At 40.7% G+C, this 19,479-nt stretch overlaps 1 protein-coding gene across 6 annotated transcripts in view; it reads right to left on the bottom strand.

Moving 5' to 3' along the window:
* Window positions 1-17,313: 17,313 nt before the first annotated feature.
* The window catches only part of RALB (RAS like proto-oncogene B), a 75,455-nt gene continuing 73,289 nt past the window's right edge, over window positions 17,314-19,479 (bottom strand). For all 6 annotated transcript variants that reach the window (XM_068967278.1, XM_068967277.1, XM_068967274.1 and 3 more), the window contains one exon: window positions 17,314-19,102. In XM_068967278.1, the coding sequence (XP_068823379.1) occupies window positions 18,983-19,102 (120 nt within the window). In that variant the 3' untranslated portion in view covers window positions 17,314-18,982. The remainder of the gene's footprint in view (window positions 19,103-19,479) is intronic.

Here is a 19,479-nt window from a genome sequence, read left to right as displayed (position 1 = left end):
CACCAACTCCCAGAGTTCACTCAGATTCATGTCCATCAAGTCAGTGATGCCATCCAGCCATCTCATCCTCTGTCTCCCCTTCTCCTCCTGCCCCTAATCCCTCCCACCATCAGAGTCTTTTCCAATGAGTCAACTCTTCACATAAGGTGACCAAAGTACTGGAGTTTCAGCTTCAGCATCATTCCTTCCAAAGAAATCTCAGGGCTGATCTCCTTTGAGAGGAGCTACCCCGCGTCTGAGGTCAGGGGCAATGTCCGAGAGGAGCTACCCCGCGTCCGAGGCCAGAGATGGTGCCCAAGAGGAGCTACCCTGTGTCCGAGGTAAGGGGCGGCAGCCAAGAGGAGGCATCCAGCGCCCAAGGCCAGAGGCGGTGGTGGCTGCCTGGGCACAGGAGGGCCTAGAGGAGCCATCCCATGTTGAAGGTCAGGAAGGGCAGCAGTGAGGAGACACCCCTCATCCAAGGTAAGGAGCAGTGGCTGCACTTTGCTGGAGCAGCCGTGAAGAGATACCCCAGGCCAAAGGTAAGATAAACCCAAGTAAGATGGTAGGTGTTGCAAGAGGGCATCAGAGGGCAGACACACTGAAACAATACTAACAGAAAACTAGTCAATCTAATCACACTAGGACCACAGCCTTGTCTAACTCAATGAAACTAAGCCATTCCCATGAGGTAACCCAAGACAGGCGGGTCATGGTGGAGAGGTCTGACAGATGTGGTCCACTGGAGAAGGGAATGGCAAACCACTTCAGTATTCTTGCCTTGAGAACCCCATGAACAGTATGAAAAGGCAAAATGATAGGATACTGAAGGAGGAACTACCCAGGTCAGTAAGTGCCCAATATGCTACTGGAGATCAGTGGAGAAATAACTCTAGAAAGAATGAAGGGATGGAGCCAAAGCAAAAACAATACCCAGCTGTGGATGTGACTGGTGATAGAAGCAAGATCCAATGCTGTAAAGAGAAATATTGCATAGGAACCTGGAATGTCAGGTCCATGAATCAAGGCAAATTAGAAGTGGTCAAACAAGAGATGGCAAGAGTGAACGTCGACATTCTAGGAATCAGCGAACTAAAATGGACTGGAATGGGTGAATTTAACTCAGATGACCATTATATCTACTACTGCGGGCAGGAATCCCTCAGAAGAAATGGAGTAGCCATCATGGTCAACAAAAGAGTCTGAAATGCAGTACTTGGATGCAATCTCAAAAACGACAGAATGATCTCTGTTCATCTCCAAGGCAAGCCATTCAACATCACGGTAATCCAAGTCTATGCCCCAACCAGTAACGCTGAAGAAGCTGAAGTTGAACGGTTCTATGAAGACCTACAAGACCCTTTAGAACTAACACCCAAAAAAGATCTTTTCATTATAGGGGACTGGAATGCAAAAGTAGGAAGTCAAGAAACACCTGGAGTAATAGGCAAATTTGGCCTTAAATGTGGAATGAAGCAGGGCAAAGACTAATAGAGTTTTGCCAAGAAAATGCACTGGTCATAGCAAACACCCTCTTCCAACAAACAAGAGAACACTCTACACATGGACATCACCAGATGGTCAACACCGAAATCAGATTGATTATATTCTTTGCAGCCAAAGATGGAGAAGCTCTATACAGTCAACAAAAACAAGACCAGGAGCTGACTGTGGCTCAGAACATGAACTCCTTATTACCAAATTCAGACTCAAATTGAAGAAAGTAGGGAAAACCGCTAGACCATTCAGGTATGATCTAAATCAAATCCCTTATGATTAAACAGTGGAAGTGAGAAATAGATTTAAGGGCCTAGATCTGATAGATAGAGTGCCTGATGAACTATGGAATGAGGTTCATGACATTGTACAGGAGACAGGGATCAAGACCATTCCCATGGAAAAGAAATGCAAAAAAGCAAAATGGCTGTCTGAGGAGGCCTTACAAATAGCTGTGAAAAGAAGAGAAGCAAAAAGCAAAGGAGAAAAGGAAAAATATAAGCATCTGAATGCAGAGTTCCAAAGAATAGCAAGAAGAGATAAGAAAGCCTTCCTCAGCGATCAATGCAAAGAAATAGAGGAAAACAACAGAATGGGAAAGACTAGAGATCTCTTCAGGAAAATTACCAAGGGAACATTTCATGCAAAGATGGGCTTAGGCTTTAGCAGTAGCCAAAAGTCTCTGGACCACCTATCCTACTGGCCTCTTATGGTTCAGAGACATATTATATTCCCTCTTATTGCTTCTTTACATATCTAGAGTTACACTATTACAATCATTGATCTCCTATAGAACTATATATCTGTTCAACAGCTTCAAGTAACCCAGTCATCATTATTTTTATGGGAAGCTCAATCACACATTTGGTAGTGCAAGAAACAATAATCTTGTAAAACAGTCAAAATACAAATAATACATCTAATAACATTATCAGAGTTGTAATAGTTAAGCCAAGAGGTTTTACCAAACCAGTTTTTGAAGAAGTCATCAGGACTAGGGAGTGGGTCACTTAAGGCAGAAATTTGATTTTTCATATTGTCCATTAAGCATGTTACATTAGAGGATTAATCAGATATGAAAACACAGCATTCAGTATGAATTATGGCATAGGTGCCCCCCTGAAATGTTGTAAGGATGTCAAGGGCCATGCAATTTTGTAGCACTGTTTGGAGGAAAACAGTGGAGACCTCAGAATTCAGTAGGTTAATACTCTGATTACTATCATGTAAAGCCTCTGGAGTAAATTTTGTTAAAGTTTTGATATGAGTGCTTGGCTTCCCAGGTGTCACTCAGTTCAGTTCAGTTCAGTCGCTCAGTCGTGTCCGACTCTTTGCGACCCCATGAATCGCAGCACACCAGGCCTTCCTGTTCATCACCATCTCCCGGAGTTCACTCAGGTGGCACTAGTAGTAAAGAATTTGCCTGCCAACGCAGGAGATGCAAGAGGTGTGGATTCGATCTCTGGGTCAGGGAAGATCCCCCGAAGAAGGAAATGGCAATTTGCTCTAGTAGTCTTGCCAGGAAAATTCCATGGACAGAGGAGCCTGGTGGGCTACTTAGTCTATGGAGTTGCAAAGAGTCAGATATGACTGAACACACATCTTTCAATCCTATTGAAGGCACAAAAATAGCTGCTAAATTGTCATATTAGCGGAATACAGATCTCTTCACCCATCAGGCTTGTACCAATGGTAAATTGGCTGGGACCACCTCTGAATTGTTACACTATGACCTTGAGTCAAAGAGGATCCTAGGATACATCTTCTTATCCATCCTGGGATACCTGTCCAAACCAAGACCACATATTAGTACCACAAATCTACTGACTTTCTTTAGGTGCAGCCCACTGAATCTCTGGTCATCTGACTCAATCTGTACTGTACCAGTCCTTATCTCTAAGGGTAATAATATGTAGGCATTGTTCATAAGGCACCCTGATTTTCTAATGTTACTAGGCTGACCATCCTAAGTATGATTTAACTGTTCCAAGATAGAGGAGCCTTATAGACCATACCCTGGTGTTAACCACATAAATATATCCCATAATTGTGGGAGGTTTCCTTCTAATAAATGGGAGGTTATGGTTTTCTATTGAGATTTAGGTCATTTTTCTGATTGAACTTGAGTGGTCCTAAAAGAAAATTCATACTTATGGTAAGAGTCAGAGTAGGTATTATTAATTGGCCAGGTGAAGAAATCTCACCTAGTAATATTATTAGCCAGAACAGGACTGGATTTTCTTTCTTCTAAAATAAATTTCCTAAGGGCCATCCAATCAGAGCCTGGGAGAGGAGAAATCCAGCAAGGTAAACCAGTTACTAGACATAGGTAATTGGCCACAAATCCAATAACTGGATTGATTTTTAAAGTTAACAGGATCCTGCTCATGATTTAAAAAAAAAAAAAAAAAGACATTTGATTCGTGTGCAAAGGCCCAAGAAGTCAGGGAAACAGTTAATGATCATATGGGTCAGATCCAGGATCTCAGGCTGTCAACTCCGATTTCATCATCTTCTCGTCCCAGTAGGTGTGTCATTTCTCCTCTGCTTGACTGTTGTTTTAAAGTACGTTTGAGGTCAGCAGTCTTTCTGTAAACCAGTCCAGTGCAGGGGCCCTTTTTAAGTGGGAAATATGAATCTAAGAGTGAGTTCCCTTTAGTTTGCTGTACATGAACTAGTTAAGAGCTCCTGATGAGGGCCTTTCCACCTAGGTTGTTGTGGGTCCTTTAATTGATGTCTTTTCTGATATACACAATCTTCAGCTTGTAGATCATGGAGTATATGATCTTCATCCAAAGATAGATTACTTTTATGAGCTTCAGAAACAAGCTTAGAATGCTCTTTTAAGAGTTTGATTAAGCCTTTACATTTGTAACATGTCCCCTTTTAATAATACAGGTTCATACAGTCCTTTATCTAGTCTCATTCGTCTTGCTTGGGAGACAAATGATATTTCTTAGGTTGAGGAGGACCAGTGGAAGGGCCTTTGGCCAGGGTAAGGAATAAGCATCTACAGTTTCAGCCAAATGACTTTTAATTGTCCCATTTGTTCTTTCTAATAGCCCAGAGGACTGGGGATGGTAAGCAGAATAGGAATGCTGCGTAATTGGCCAGATTTAGCAAATTTCCTGACAATTCGTCCAGTAAATGGGTTCCCTTCTCACTATGCTTTTTTGCAAGAACTCTCCAAATGGGAATTACCTTTTCTAATATTAATTTGCCTAATGACTAGCACAGTGGCTCTTCTGCATGGGAGCGCCTCAACCCAATGTGGAAACCTGCAGACCATGACAAGTGCATCCTGGTAACCTTGAGTGGGGGCATATGGATAAAATCAGTCTGCCAAAGTTCAAAAGGGTGGCCTGAAAACTATGTAATGGCTTTCCTGGGTTGTGTTTTAGACATGTGGTGCATCTAGAATAGATTTTCTGAGCTTTGATGAAGGAAAGCTTCCAGAAATATTGTTTACCCCATGGTACCACTCCAGTATTCTTGCCTGGAGAATCCCTCAGATGGAGAAGCCTGGTGGGCTACAGTCCACTGGGTCGCAGAGAGTTGGAAATAACTGAGTGACTTAACTTTCACTTTCACCATCTTATCTGGGTTCCAGTGAGTTAACTCATGAATATATTGTAAAATGGGGATATTGAGCTCCAAACGGAAGCATAGGCTTTCCATTTGGGCCTACCCAGAGCCCTTTGTTGGAGTCAAATATTTATCCTTTTTGTTTCCACATACCTTTTTCTCCATTTGGTGCCATTTCCTAAAAATTTAACAGGGTGTCAGTAAGGTTACTGGGAGACTGAAGAAAACAGCTGTTAGTTGACTGTTACCATTCTGCAGAGCTGCTGTCTTGGTGGTGCGATCAGCTAAAGAGTTCCCTTTTGTTTCTGTGGTCTCAGACTTTGAATGACCTGATACCCTAATAATAGCCAAGGCACTTGGTAACAGAATTGCATGCAGTAATTCTGCATCTTGTCTTCCGTTTTTAACAGGCTGCTCTGAGGTTGTTAAAAATCCTCTTTGTTTCCAAAGCACGCCAAAATTAAGCGCTGCCCCAAAAGTGCAGTGGCTATGGGTATAATTCTTAGTGGATTTCCCTTTTGGCACTGGCAGGTTCTTGTTAGTGCTATTAATTCAGCCTGTTGGGAAAAAGAGCCATTAGGTAAGGGAACTTTCTCAAGGACTGATAATGGAGAAATGACAGCATAACTATCCTGCTACTTTCTATGAGATCTCTGCAGATACAAACCATCAGTAAATATTATAGAAGCAGGATTATCCATAGGGCTTTCTTGAAGATGGATCCTGGGAGATAAGACTGTGTCAGTTAAAACAATACAATTGGGGACTTCCCTGGTGGTCCGGTGGCTAAGACTCTGAATTCCCACTGCAGCAGGCCTGGGTTCAATCCCTGGTCAGGGAACTAGATCCTGCAAGCTGCAACTAAGGGTTCACACGCCGCAACTAAAGATCCCCGTGCTGCAACTAAAACCCAGAGCAACCAAATACATATTTTTTTAAAAACCAATACAATCATGTTTTTCATCATTGACATCTGATTCCTCTGGTAGCAAGGTGGCTGGATTAAGCTTGTATCCATGAAGAGTTATATTCAGTGAGAACAATACAGTCTCATGGGAAGTTAATCGACTTGCTGAATAACGAGTGTGTGTGATGAGAGTTTAGTAGGGCTTCCACAGAATGAGGAACAGAGATAGTAAGAGAGTGACTCCTGACTATCTCCGGTGACAGCCCAGAGGCAGGGGGAAGGCCCCTAGCTACCAACTCTAGCCATTGGCTATAATATTCTATTGGTCAATAGTAACCACCATGTTGCTGGGTTAGTCCTCTTAGTAAGTCCCTCTTTTTTCATGAACAAAGAAGGCAAAGGGTAGATCATAATTTGGATGCCTCAGGACTGGGGCCTTGGCCAGAAGTCTTTTAAAGGTCTCCATGGCTTCAGAATGTTCTACATCTCAGCAAAGGAGTTCAGGTTGGTTTTGTTTGAATAAATTATACACCATCTCCTGGAGTTTGCCCAAGTTCATGTTCAGTGTATTGGTGATACCATCCAGCCATCTCATCCTCTGACACACTCTTCTCCTCCTGCCCTTTATCTTTCCCAGCATCAGGGACTTTTCCAGTGAGTTAATCTGTTTGCATTGGATGACCCAAATACTGGAGCATCAGCATCAGTCCTTCCAGTGAATATTCAGGGTTGATCTCTCTTAAGATTGACTGGTTTGATCTCCTTGCTGTCCAAAGGACTTTCAGGAGTCTTCTCCAGCACCCCAGTTCAAAGGCATCAATTCTTTGGCACTCTGCCTTCTTTACGGTCCAGCTCTCACAACTGGACATGGCCACTGGCAAGACCATAGCTTGTGAGCTTAATTCCTCTAGGCATCACCCTAGAATCTCTTCAGGCTCTAGCTGTTTCAGTTTCTCCCTTTAGCAGTCTAAGAGCACTGCAGGTGCTTGAATCATGAATGACCAATTCTTATAATGACCCCCAGATAAGCAAGGACTCTGCCTCCACAATTCCTGTAAATTTCTTAGTTGCCTAAGATAGCTGTAACCAGCCTGAAGGAGTTCTGTCCCTTTCCTTTGGAGCAGAAGTTCTCAGGTAATATCTTCACTTTTATCCTGACAAATTCTACTAAGGCAATTGAGGCAAAGCATCAGATCAGCCTCTTAACCTAACCACTCAGCACAGACCACTCAGTCTCCTATAACTGAGCAAACTCCAATATGTCTCAAGCAGGCTCCCCCAGTACTTTTGACTGCTTGGGTATTCCCTGGTCTCTTTCAACCAGGCCCCCCACTACCTTTTAACTGGGAGGTTATGTAACTGTTGTACACTGCCAAATAAAAACCAGGATCGTCAACCAGTATGGGAGATCCGAGAACCAGGAGAGTCTCACTGAAATTCATTTGGACTGCCTGAGGAGGTGGACAGTGCAGGAGGCCTCTGCTGGTACCAAGGCTCCAGATCCTTGTAGAGTTCAGACACAGGAGGGAAGTCTGCTCTGGGTCCCTTTGTGGTCACCAAAACTATCAACTCAGAGGGGGAAAAGCACAATATGAGAGTTGTGAGTTAAGTTTTATTTCGGGGCAAAATGAGGACTACAGCCAAGGAGATGGCATTTCAAAGAGCTCTGAGAAACTGCTCCAAAGAGGTAGGGGAAGGTCAGTATATATATGTGATTTCAGTGAAGGGGGAATTCATGCAATCAAGCACATACAATTTTTGCAGAAGGTTGCTGCTAGTCACAAGGAACAGGTGTCACCATGTATGATTTTAGTGTTTTTCTAGATATGAGGAGATACAAGAATTGGGCTTGGGCTTTCCTGGTATTCCAGTGGTTAAGACTTCAAACCTTGCAGTGCAGGGGGCGTCAGTTCAATCCATGGTCTGGGAAGATCCTACATGTCACGGGGCAACTAAGCCCGTGTGCCACAACTACTGAAGCTCGTGCACCCTAAAGCTCACACTCCACAATGAGAAGCCACTGCACTGCAACTGGAAAGTAGCCCCAACTCGTCACAACTCGAGAAAGCCTGCACGCAGCCACAAAGACCAGTGCAGCCAAACTGAGTAAATCAGATTTTTATAAAAGAACCGGGCTTATCTTCTCCTGAAATATCTTAACTATCTGAAGCCCTCTTCCGCCAGTTTTCCCCAGAGCACAGTGCCTCATTCCTGATCTCCACCCTGAACTCCTTTCAGGGTGTGTTGAAGATCGGCAACTGCAGTGGCTTCATCCTTCTAGAGGCAGATGGCAAGTGACAAGCTTCAGTTGGCATTCTAGGCCTTGAAGGCCTCCTCGACCAACGCTGACAGTGGTTTGGGGGGCTCAGCCTCAAGCTTTGGCAACTTTCCCCTGGTATCTGGGGTGGCCTAGATGAGAAAACACAGAGCCAACAGAGACCTCACTTCTGCAGACTCAGGGTCTATACTGGTGGAATTCCTGAATGCCTCTGTCACCCGGTTCATGATGACTGCCAGACTCAGCTTTCTTGGACCTTATCGTTTACAGGCTTCACCATACACCTTTTCATTCCTTCTTACAGACAAGTAATATAATGTCACATCCCAGCCTGGCCTACATGATCTTCACAGCCCCAGTTGTGAAGTCATGGGTTGTGTTCTGGGATTATATCCCCACCTGCCTGATATATTTGGTGGTGTGGATTGGTAGCCAGTAGGCCATCTATGTGGTCCCTGGCCTTTCTCAGTATATGCTTCTTTTCATCCAGGATGGAACAGTGGGCCAGAAAAACCTTTGTCCTGCCAGGTGAGAGAGACTGCCAACCCCAGCCTGATCCATTAGACCCTAAACTTGGCAGTGTTCTCCAAGAACCTGCCAAACCTCTCCTTACAGACTCCTAACTCCCCCATTGAAAAGGGGAAATGCACTCTAGTAATCCCTCCAATTCATTTGAACTCCGGGAGTTGGTGATGGACAGGGAGGCCTGGCATGCTGCAATTCATGGGGTCACAAAGAGTCAGACACGACTGAGCGACTGAACTGAACTGAACTGAATCCCTCCAATCACATAAGCTAATTCCAGAGCGAGTGAAGGCCTGTGGGGCCAAAGTCAGTCTAATTTTGAACCTAACTGGAGCTCCACTGGGGAAAACACTGGGGGTTCTGATATAAGGGGTTCTGATTGGACAGGGTAAGGGGGGGGTGTCCCATGGGCTAAAGAAGATGGTGAAACAGAAGAAATGAGGGCCTGAGAAGGAGGCTCAGTAGCAGTTCAAAGAGGAGGTCCATGAGAAGGTGTGGCTCCGAATCTTTTGGGGGCATCACAGGAATAAAGGCTACATACACACATGACAAGTATCCCTCAGACCAGATTCTTGATGAAGTCTCATACAAGCCTGCACATATGGGACCTCTCTCCATTTTGGACACTGCTTACAAAATAGGTCCAGTTGTAAAATGGTGTGAAAATTAATAGAATCCATTCTGTGTCCACCTCTCCTGGTCACTGGAGGCATGTTAGGGCTGGGCTGCAAAAGAAAAATCAACTTTTAAAATTGTCTAAACTGTCTCTAATTGTTTTTGATTTTAATTGAAGAAAAGTTGATTTACAGCATCATGCTAGTTTCAGGTACAGCGCACTGAAATATAATATGTATATTCTTTTTCAGATTTTCCTATAATAGGTTGTTACAAAATGAGTACAGTCCCCTGTGCTGTACAGTAGCTTCTTGTTTACTTTCTATGCATTAATTGCAGTGTGTATATGTTCATCCCAACCTCCTAATTTAGCCTTCCCCTGCTTTCCCATTTGGTGACCATAGGTTCATTTTCTGTGTCTCCGAGCCTCTTTCTGTTTTGGAAATAAGTTCATTTGTATCTTTGTTTGTTTCACACATAAATGATATCTTTTGGTATTTGTTTCTCTCAGTCTGGCTTACTTCACTTCGTGTGATCATCTGCAGGTCCATCCATGTTGCTGCAAATGGCACTATTTCATCCTTTTCATGGCTGAGTAGTGTTCTGTTGTGTAAATATTACCGCATCTTCTTTATCCACTTTTCTGTGGATGGACATGTAGGTGGCTTCCATGTCTTGACTGTTGTAAATGGTGCTGCAGTGAACCTTGGTGTGTGTGTATCTTTTTGAATTATGATTTACTGCAGATAATGTGTCCAGGAGTGGGACTGCTGGAGCATAGCTCTGTTTCTAGTTTTATAAGGAACCTCTGTATTGTTCTTCACAGGGGCTGTATCAATTAACATTCCCACAGTGTAGAAGGGTTCTCTTTTCTCCACAGCTTCCCCAGAATTTGTTACTTATACATTTTTGATGATGGGTACTCTGACTGGTATGAGGTGATAGCTCATTGCAATTTTGATTTGTATTTCTCTAATAATTAGCGATGGTGAGCATCTTTTCATGTGCCTGTTGGCCATCTGAATGTCTGTTTAAATCTGCCCATTTTTTGATTGGGTTTTTTTTTTTTTCATATTGCGCTGTACATGCTGTTTGTGTATTTTGGTGATTAATCCCTTGTCAGTCACATTCTTTGCAAATATTTTCTCTCATTTGTGGGTTGTCTTTTCTTTTGTTTATGGTTTCCTTTGCTGTTCAAAAGCTTTTAAGTTTAATTGCATCTCATTTATTTCTTGTTTTTGTTTACATTACTCTAGGAGACAGATACAAAAATACTTTGGTGTGATTTACATCAAAAAACATCCTGCTTCTGTTATCCTCTGGATGTTTTATAGTATCCAGTCTTACATTTAGGACTTTAGTCCATTTTGAGTTTATTTTTGTGTGTGGTGTAACAAAATGTTCTAATTTCATTCTTTTACATATAGCTGCCCAGTTTTCCTTGCCCCACTTATTGAAAAGACTGTGTTTTCTTCATTGTATATTCCTGCCTCCTTTGTTGTAGATTAATTGATCATAGGTGCATTGGTTTATTTCTGGGCTTTCATTTCTGTTACACTGATCTATATTTCTTATTTTTGGGCCAGTACCATACTGGCACTGTAGCTGTGTGTAGTATAGTCTGAAGCCAGGGAGCCTGATTCCTCCAGCTCTGTTTTTCTTTCTCAAGATTGCTTTGGCTATTTGGGGTCTTTTATGTCTCCATACAAATTTTAAAATCTTTTGTTCTATTTCTGTGAAAATTTCCATTAGTAATTTCATAGGGATTGCACTGAATCTATATATTGCCTTGGGTAGTATAGTCATTTTGACAATATTGATTTTTTTCAATCCAAGAACATAGTGTATCTCTCCATCTATCTGTATCATCTTTGATTTTTTTCATCAGTGTCTTGTAGTTTTCAGGATACAAGTCTTTTGTCTCTTTAGGTAAATTTATTCCCAGGTATTTTATTCTTTTTGATGTGATGGTAAGAGGGGTTGTTTCTCTTTCTGATCTTTCATTGTTACTGTATAGGAATGCAAGAGATTTCTGTGTATTAATTTTGTATCCTGCAATTTGACCAAATTCATTGATCGCTCTAGTAGTGTTCTGGTAGCATCTTTAGGATTTTCTACGTATAGTATCATGCCATCTGCAAATGGGACAGTTTTAGGTCTTTTCCAATTTTGATTCCTTTTATTTCTTTTTCTTCTCTGATTGCCATGGCTGGGACTTCCAAAACTATGTTGAATAATAGTGGCAAGAGTGGGCATATCCTTACCTTGTTCCTCATCTTAGAGAAATGCTGTTTTTCACCATTGAGAATGATGTTTGCTGTGGGTTTGTCATATATGGCGTTTATTATGTTGCCAAAAGTTCCCTCTATGCCCACTTTCTGTAGAGTTTTATCATAAATGATGTTGAATTCTGTCAAAAGCTTTTTCTGCATCTATTTAGATAACCATATGGTTTTTATTCTTTGATTTGTTAATATGATCAATTTGCATATGCTGAAAAAGCCTTGCATCCCTGGGATAAATCCTACTCAATCATGGTATATGATCCTTTTAACATATTGTTGGATTCTGCTTGCCAGTATTTTGTTGAAGATTTTTGCTTCTGTATTCATCAGTGATTATTGGTCTGTAATTTTCTTTTTTGTGTGATATTTTTGTCTAGTTTTGGTATCAGGGTAATGGTGGCCTTATAGAATGAGGTTTGGGATGTTACTTTCTCTGCAATTTTTGGAAGAGTTTGAGAAGGATAGGTGTTAAGTCTTTCCTAAATGTTTGACAGAATTTGCTCATGAAGCCATCTGGTCCTGGACTTTGGTTTCTTGGAAGTTTTTAATCACAGTTTGAATTTCATTATTTGTGATTGGTCTGCTTATATTTTCTGTTTCTTCCTGGTTCAGTCTTGGAAATTTGTACTTTTCTAAGAATTTGTCCATTTCTTCCACGTTGTCCATTTTATTGACATATAGCTGCTTGTGGTAGTCTCTTATGATCCATTGTATTTCTGTGGTGTCAGTTATAATTTCTCCTCTTTTCTAATTTTATTGATCTAAATCCTCTCCCATTTTTCTTGATGAATCTGGCTAAAGGTTTATCAATTTTATCTTCTCAAGAACCAGCTTTTAGTTTCATTGATCTTTGCAATCTTCTTTTCTATTTTCTTTACTTCTACTCTGATATTTATGATTTCTTTCCTTTTACTAATTTTAGGTTTTGTTTGCTCTTCTTTCTCTAGTTGCTTGAGGTGTAAGGTTAGGTTGTTTATTTGAGATTTTCCTGTTTCTGGAGGTAGGGTTGTACTGCTATAATCTTCCCTCTTGGAACTGTTTTTACTGTATCCCACAGGTTTTCTGTTGTGTTTTTGTTGTCCTTTGTTTCTTTGTGTTCTTTTAGTTCCTCCTTGATTTCTTCAGTGATCTCTTGGTTATTTATTTTTGTCTGTGGTGGGTCTTCACTGCAGTGTGCAGACTCTCTGTTGTGATGTGCTGGCTTTCTGCAGTTGTGGCGCATGAGCCCTGGAGCATGTGGGCTCAGTAGCTGCAGTGTGCAGGCCTAGTTGCTTCACAGTATGTGGGATCTTGGTTCCCTGAACACAGATCAAATCCGTGTCCCCTGCATCGGAAGATGGATTTTTAACCATTAGACCACAAGGGAAGTCTTCCTCTCTTGGTTGTTAGTAGCATATTGTTTAGGCACCATATGTTTGTGACTTTCACAGGCTTTTTCCTATAATTGATTTGATTTCTAATCTCATAGTGTTGTGGTCGGAAAAGATGCTTGATACAATTTTCAGGTTTCTTAAATTTACCAAGGCTGGATTTGTGACCCAAGATGTGATCTATCTTGGAGAATGTTCTATGTGTACTTGAATTTAGGTGGACTGTTTCTAGAAACTTGTCCATTTCTTCTAGATTGTCAAATTTGTTGGCATTTAGTTGTTCATATTATTCTCTTATTTTTTTGTATTTACATTATCAGTTGGTATTACTCATTTTTCATTTATTTTGTTTACTTGGGTTCTCTCTCTTTTCTTCTTGGTGAACCTGGCCAGAGGTTTGTCTATTTTGTTTACCCTATCAAAGAACCAGCTCTTGGTTGTTTTATTGGATTTTTTCTTTTGTTTTCAAAATCTCTATTCATTTCCTCTCTGATCTTGGTTTTTTCCTTCCTTCTGCTGACTTTTAAGTTCTGTTTGTTCTCCATTTTCTAATTCTTTTAGGTGGGAGGTAAGGTTGAGGTTTTTCTTGTTTCTTAGAGAAGGCTTATTTGGCCCCATAGATTTTGCATGGTTGTTTTCATTGTCTCAAGGCATTTTTAATTTTCTCTTTGATTTTCTCATCAATGCACTGGTTTTCCTAGTAGCATGTTTAGTCTCTTGTAGTCATTTTTTCTCACTTCTTTTTCTGAGGTTGATTTATCATTTTCCCATTGTGGTCATAAAATATATTTGAATTAATTTCTACATGGTGCCCTAGTATGTAGTCAATTCTAGAGAATTTCCCATGTGCACTTGAAAAGTATATATTTTTCTTTTGGATGTAATGTCCTGAAAAATGTAAAAAATCTACCTGTTCTAGTGTGTCATTTTGGGTCTCTGTTGCCTTGTTGATATTCTGTCTAGAAGGTCTCTCCACTGGTATGAGTGGGATGTACCAGTCTCTGTTACTGTATTCCTGCCAGTTTCTTCCTTTATGTCAGCATTTGTGTTATGTCTTTGGGTGCTCCTATATTGGGCACGTGTATATTGACACACATAATACCCTCTTCTTGTATTGATCTTTTTATCATTATGTAGTTTCCTTCTTTATGGCATCTGTGTTAGTCTGTTTTGTCTGATGAGTGTGTGACCCTGTTTTCTTATCATTTCCCTTTGCATGAGCATCCTCTTCCCACCCCCTCACTTTCGGTCTATGTCTTTTGCCCTAAAGTGAATCTCTTGTAGGCAGCATGTTGTAGACTCTTCCATTGACATTTAAGGTAATTATTAATAAATACATTGTTTATTGCCATTTCAACCTTGTTTTCCGGTTGATTCTATATTTCTTCTTTGTTCTTTTTTTCCTTTTGTGGTTTGATGTCATACTATGTTTGTTGATGTTTTTTATATTATGTTTGTATTCTTTTTGGTGTTTGTCAATCGATTATATGTTTTTCATTTGTGGTTATGCTGTCTTTCAGGCATGTTAACTCCTTCCTATTTCCGCTTGATTTAGATTGATAGTCGTATAGACTAAAGCACATTCTTTTTAAAAATCTACAAATTTTCTTACTCTCCTCCTTCACATTTTATGATTTGATGTCTTCCCTTACATCTTCATATTTATCTTTTTACTATTCATTGTGCTTATCATTGCTTTCACTAGAATTCTGATTTTTTCCTTTTAATCTGTATACTGGCTTTTTAAGTGATTTATTTTTCAATTGTGAGTTCCTCTTTCCTATAGCTTCTTGCATCTTTTCTATTTAAAAAGACCTTCCAATATTTCCTTTAGGAATATTTTAATATTATTCTTTTTAGTTTTTGCCTTCAGAGTTCTTTATCTCTTCTCCCAAATGATAATCTTGCTGGGTAGAGTATCCTAGGCTGCACATTTTTCTATTTCAAGACTTTGAATATATTTTGCAATTCCCTCTTTGCCTCTCTTTGCAATTCACTCTTTGCAACATTTCTGAGACGAAATCAGCTGACAGCCTTATGGGCACTTCCTGGTAATTAACCGTTTGTTTTTCTTTTGCTTCCTTTAGAATCCATTTTAATTATAATCTGTCTTGGTGTAGGCATGTTTGGGTTCATCTTGTTTGGGGCCCTCTGTGCTTTGCAGGTTCAATCCCTGGGTTGGGAAGATGCCCTGGAGAAGAGAATGGCAACTTACTCCAGTATTCTTGTTTGGAGAATTCCACTGACATACGAGCCTGGCAGACTACAGTCAATGGGGTCACAAAGACAACTAAGCAACTGAGCAGAGACAGACTGCTTTCTGTACCTGGATATCTGTTTCCTTCTTTAGGTCTGGGAGGTTTTCAGCCATAGTTTCTTTAAAAACATTCCTATCCCCTTTTTCTCCTTCTGGAGTCCATCATACACATATATTGGCATATAGTTCTCTTATATTAATTTTTTAAGATTGGCTGTCTGCTGTTATGATTGGGTAATTTATATCATTCTTTCAGATCACTTATTCCTTTTTCTGCATTATTCAATCTGCTCTTCATAGCCTTTAGCTCAGTTTTCATTTCAGTAAATTTCTAGTTTTTCTTGACTCCCCCGTGTAGTTTCTAGTTCTTTTTTTTACAATAATATGCATTTCTATTGATTACCTTTCTTAATCCCTTCAGTATTTTCATTATCTTTTTTGAATTCAGTGTCCAATAGACTGAAGAGATGTTTCATTGTTTGTTTTTTCAGGCGCGTTTTCTTGATCTCTTATCTAGGAGTGTTTCATCTACTTCCCCATTTTACTTACATTTCTCTTACTCCATAAATTTAGGAGAAGCAGTTACCTACCATGGTCTTGGAAGGGTATTTATATGCAGGAGAGTGCCTGTGTAGCTTGTGTGGGTTTAGCATTTTTGGCACCAAGGCTGGTTTTAGTGTGAATGCCTGCCGCCTCTTAGAAGGTATGACACTCGTGGTTAGCAGGGCCTTCTCTTTGCTCTGTGGTTGTCACAGCCGTCAGTGGCAGGATCTGTTTCTACTGTCTAGTTGTTGGAACAGAAGCCCTCAGACTGGTTTCTGAGCTGTGATGGGAGGTGGGTGGGACTGGAGAGCTCCCACTGGGAGAGGAACCACTGAGTACCCCTCCACTGGAGCTGCTCGCCTGCGAGTGTCCTGGGTGTCACCTTTCACGTGCTGTGCAGGCTCACAAGGTACACTGTTATTGGTGCTGCTCTGAGTCCCACCTCAACTCTGGGTACTTCCCCACTGTTAATACTTATCCATGGTTAAGCTTCTACAGTATTATAATACCGTGTTTAGAGGGGAATTTTATATTGCAATGTAAATTTACATATCCTTTTTCCCCCATGTATTCATGTCATTGAAATCAGGATGGATTCACACGATTGGCAGGCTTTTTTCTTAGTGGCCCATAGATTATGGTGATGTCTTAAAATCAGTGGTATATGATATTTGATGAACTAGGACACTTGTAGGAAATTGATATGTGTGGGTATTTTTCCTCTGCACCACTTTATGGAGCTACCTTTTTCTGCTACTCTGCCACTCATTACACTGTGGCCATCTGCTGGTCTTTGGGGCTTCTTCCTGAGTACCTTATGACCTCTGGACCAGCTGCACCCGAGCCTCAGGGTGTAAGTGGCTCATCTGGGTCTCTTAATGAATGTAGTGACATTGCACAAACTTGTTGACCATCGCAACTGAAATCAGTTCTATGTCCCAGAAACATTTCCTTTTACTCAGTTTTATGGTCATCAGAGCTATGATAGTTTCACTTATTTGTTTCTTTCCTCACTAAAGCATAAGCTCCAGGAGAATCAAGCTCTGGCCTATCTTGTTCAACACAGTATCTCAGCACCTGGGGACAGAGCCTGACACCAAGTAGGTGCTCAGATATGTCTAGAAGGAAGATTGCAGGAAAATGAGGTTAGGCTATGGATACAGTATCTAGTCGTTTAGCAAGGTTTCAAATTTATAAATAACATTACTTATTTTTCTATGAGAATCTCATCTATAAAAATTATTGTGTTGGGAAGATCCATTTCTGACCACTGTCCCATTAAACATAATTTCATAAATATACTATTGACATACACCAAGAATAATTTCCATAGGATGCAACAATTCATACCACATTTAATTAATTTGCACATGTTCCAAATCTTCCTACTCTCGACTGGAACTAATGTCAAAAGGTGGCAAACTATGATGAAAAGAAAAAGATGGTTTCAAAAAATTCAACAATGTGATTACCTTCAACTTTAAATTTTAAGAAGTCATCTCTCCCAAAGGAAAGATTTAGTTAAAATTACTGTGTATATCAAAAAAATTATTTCCCACAGCACAATTCAAAACAATAATTGAAATAAAGTTTGTAGAACATCTAATAAGAAAAATAATGAATAATTTACAGTCAATTTAATACTTATATTTCACATGTAGGACAAAAAGATAAAATAAAAAGGCTGCAATTCTGAAAAACTCTGAATTTCTGCTTTTTTTTTTTTTATTGAAAAAAGCCCATGATTCTTTGGGAGGTGATAACAAGGTTGTTTTCCAGTCAGATCATAATTTCTACAATTTCTGTAATAACCATATATTCCAAAGGTTCCCATTCTCCCCACCCCAATTCACTTTTGGCACCTATGTGAAATGTCACCTCTGAAAAATGGGGAAAAATATGCCGAGTACTAGGTTTTTATCATAGTCTTTTCCTGATGAAAAACTTTCTGATTGCTGAATTTAGAATACTGACACAAAAAAGACGAATGATACATCATCCATAAAAATCTGTTTTTTTAACTAATGGTTGACTCAAAAACAAATTTATATTAGATACAGCAACCAGCTCTCAGATGTGAAGGGGCACTGGCTTTTCTTATCCTGCTCCACTTCTTCTGATTTTAAATTCAGCATTTACTGAGCAATTGTACGAGAGGTAGCCAGGTGTGTGGCACAGCTCTGGCTTCAGGAGTTCAGAACACAGTTTTAACTTATCACATACTTCAGAAGAACTGAGGATACACTGAAAGAAAACAAGAGAAAAGGTCCTCTCAGCCTCTGCAGCAAGGAGATGGTCAGGATGGAGTGTGCTGGTTATAGGTAGAGGAGCAGGGGCAGGACCTCACAACTGGCAATGAGGAGAGGCTTTGGCCAAAGGATTTTTTTTTAAATTCTTATTAGAAAAGTATCCTTTATAAAGTATATTGATCTTGCTTCTTCCTTTATTAAAAAGAAGCTCCTTCACAAGAACCAGGATGCTGCAGAAGAGGAACCAGCACCGCCTGTGACTGGCTGACACTCAGCTCTGAAGAATGCAGCTTTCATATGGAGAAGGACTTCTGAGCCTGATACTGACCTGCTTGGCCCAACTCAAAAATTTCTTTTTTTTTAGCTCTGCTTCCAGTCCGCAGGGTATGGCCAAAAGACTTATCCAAAAAGTCTCTGAATTTTCCAGCATCATTAGAACCTAATGGGTATTTCTGAGAACTACTGTGGAGCTGACAAGAGTTGGGGGAGTCTCACCCCACTCCTTGCCTCTCAAGAGCTAATAAAATAAGACATTTTTATTTCAAAGCAGGAGATACTAATGTTATCAAACTGGGGGAAAAAAGAAGAAACAAGGACAGTCTTTTTAACTACACTTGGCTAACCCCTGCATTACATTCATGGTTAACTTGAGGAAGGAAAAGAGAGATCAATCTCTGCAACCTCCTGACAAAGGAGCCGTCCCACGGCAGGGTCAAGGACTTATTTCTCCTGCCAGCCAACGATTCACAGATATTTTCCCCCATTTACAGAAGTGTGTGTGTGAAGGAGGTTGGGGAGCACAGGAACAGGCTGAGAGGTCAACGGAAGTCTTGTCTCAAGGAACCCGCCCTCGGTCCTCAGTGGCGACCCACTTGGTCCAGCACCTGGGCCTTCACAGCAAGCAACACCTTTCTTTAAAACTTTTCTTGTTCTTGCTGCTTTTCTTGCCATTCTTATCTTTGTTTTCTGATGTCTTCTTTGTCCTGATCTCTCTCATGAGGTCAAAGAACACCTGGGGTGGGGAGAAAAAGCCGTTCCATGATGTAATGGAGCAGTGAGACCGAGCAGGGCATGTGACTACATGTCAAAGCATCAAGCCAAACGTACTCTTAGGAACCACGGGCCACCAAAGACAAAAGGTTTAAAGAAAAGGAGAACAATTAACATTAAAAGCATTTTCTGGCTCTACAAAGGAGATCTCTCTGCTCACATCACATGGACAGAAGCATCACGCTGTTCTTGCATCCAGTGGCTTATTGCAGAATGATAAAAGCTGTTCTCAGGAGAAGTATGATGAGGGATAAAACATCACCGGACAGAGCCACAGCAGTTTGTGAAACTTACAGACACTGAGAATGATAAGTCATCAAACTTCCCAGTACCTCCCAA

Source organism: Capricornis sumatraensis, chromosome 3 (assembly GCF_032405125.1).
Source record: "Capricornis sumatraensis isolate serow.1 chromosome 3, serow.2, whole genome shotgun sequence".
Classification (NCBI taxonomy): domain Eukaryota; kingdom Metazoa; phylum Chordata; class Mammalia; order Artiodactyla; family Bovidae; genus Capricornis; species Capricornis sumatraensis.
This window is presented reverse-complemented; position numbering and strand designations above follow the sequence as displayed.